Genomic DNA, 1738 nt, shown 5'->3' on the forward strand with positions numbered 1-1738 from the left:
CCTCCTCACTGCCTCATGCTTGGCATTTAAAGCTGGGAACTGTCACTTAAATAAAGATGGTGCTATGTTAAAAAAAAAAACCAACAGAGATTAATTTCACATTCACCTATAATTACACTGGAAAAGGACAGTGGGCCTAAGCAATCCCATCTTAAAATAAAATTAAAGCCTGCTCCAACTCTCTGTCTAGCCCACTGCTTCTACTAACAGCACACATGCATTTGTACATGTTATTAGATTGACGTTGCAGCATCCTGGACAAATCAAATTAATTCAAGTATCTGCAGGTACGAAATGTTGTGGCTGAGAAATGAGCACATAAAGTATATGCAATTTTCCCCTGGCAGTTTATTATGGTATGAAGAAAAAAACATTCTGTGCTTGAAGCTGACGTTATATTACAAATGTATTGCGAAGTATGACGTGACTATTAAAATATGATTACACAAAGTATGAACATTTTAAGAAGTTTACAGTACAGTGAATCTTTTATAAACAGACTTTTAAATATACATAGGACAATAGTAGCTGACAAAAAACCATCAAAAATTAACTATTAATGTTTATAGACTTTTCCCCTGAAAAAAGTCTCACATTAAAACAGAAATTATGAAAAGCCTTAAAACCAGGAACAAATCACCTGTACACTACAAATATACATGGCAGAGGTGCACAAACCAGAGCTACCTTTTGGCTGAAGGGTTCAGTGGCTGGAGGCCAGGCAGTGCCTGCCCAGCACCTCCTCTCCAGTGTGACCCACCACGGGACACGCCACGCTGAGCCCCCAAGCCTGCGACCCCCAGGCACATGCACACATGCTGGTCAGCAGCTGGAACATCACAAGCACACACTCACTGCAGGACAGCGACAGCGCATCATCAGCGTCGAATCAACCTACTGGAGTGTATCAAGGTGAGAACGTGCCCAGGATCTTGGAAACGGATCTCTGCGGGCAGATCCCTGGATGCACTGGGGGCCTGGATGGGACCTACATACCAGGATTGGGCTGCAAGACTGAGCGATGGAGGAACCAGCAGCTCCTTTTAGGGATTTGATTTTTTTTTAATGCAACTTTTCAATCTTTCCTCTTGATATGAGAGAACAGATGCCACATTTGATTTCTGCTTAGTCTGGCTGCAATGACACCCCTAGTTCATGTGTTAAGTTATGTCAAAAACATAAGTATTTTATGCTGTAATACACAGTATTACTGAAACTAACAATATTATTTGCATATTTATAACAAGGTATAATGAAATCCCTATAATAAAACCAAAAGTTATGCTATAGATTTATTTACAAACAGTCCAGCAAAGAAGTATAAATACTTCTACATATAAGGTTTAGGAAAACATAATTTACAAAATATTCAAATATATACAGTCATCTGAAAAACTGCCAATATTAAACTTTGATGCAGGCAAAGAATTGGCTGAGTCTATTCACTCTGTATTGAACGAGGCGGCGGCTTTCACGGGTTGTCTGTTCTGTTCAAACCCATCCGTGTGTTATTTACAACGAGGCTGCTTCTCTCCAAGCTAAACGTGTCCGGAGCTTTGAGCGTGCTGTCCCAAAATGTCATCTATCATTGTCAGATTGTTCAACCACTCTTCGTCGTTGCTGCTGCTGCTGTTCTTCATGAGGGAGTCGAGGAAGTCAGTGTCGCTGCAGTTGGCAGGCATGATGGAGTTGCTGTGCTGGGACACAAAGTCATACTGTGGCAGCTCGGCGGCGGCGC

General features: G+C 41.5%; 1 protein-coding gene across 1 annotated transcript in view; it reads right to left on the reverse strand.

Annotated features, from left to right (window-relative positions):
- Window positions 1-1538: 1538 nt before the first annotated feature.
- The window catches only part of MAMLD1 (mastermind-like domain containing 1), a gene marked incomplete at its 5' end in the record, with an annotated part of 32922 nt that continues 32722 nt past the window's right edge, over window positions 1539-1738 (reverse strand). Inside the window, one exon of the mRNA XM_009075135.1 lies at window positions 1539-1733. Coding sequence (XP_009073383.1) covers window positions 1539-1733 — 195 coding nt within the window. The remainder of the gene's footprint in view (window positions 1734-1738) is intronic.

This window comes from Acanthisitta chloris, unplaced genomic scaffold, assembly GCF_000695815.1.
Source record: "Acanthisitta chloris isolate BGI_N310 unplaced genomic scaffold, ASM69581v1 scaffold42505, whole genome shotgun sequence".
Classification (NCBI taxonomy): domain Eukaryota; kingdom Metazoa; phylum Chordata; class Aves; order Passeriformes; family Acanthisittidae; genus Acanthisitta; species Acanthisitta chloris.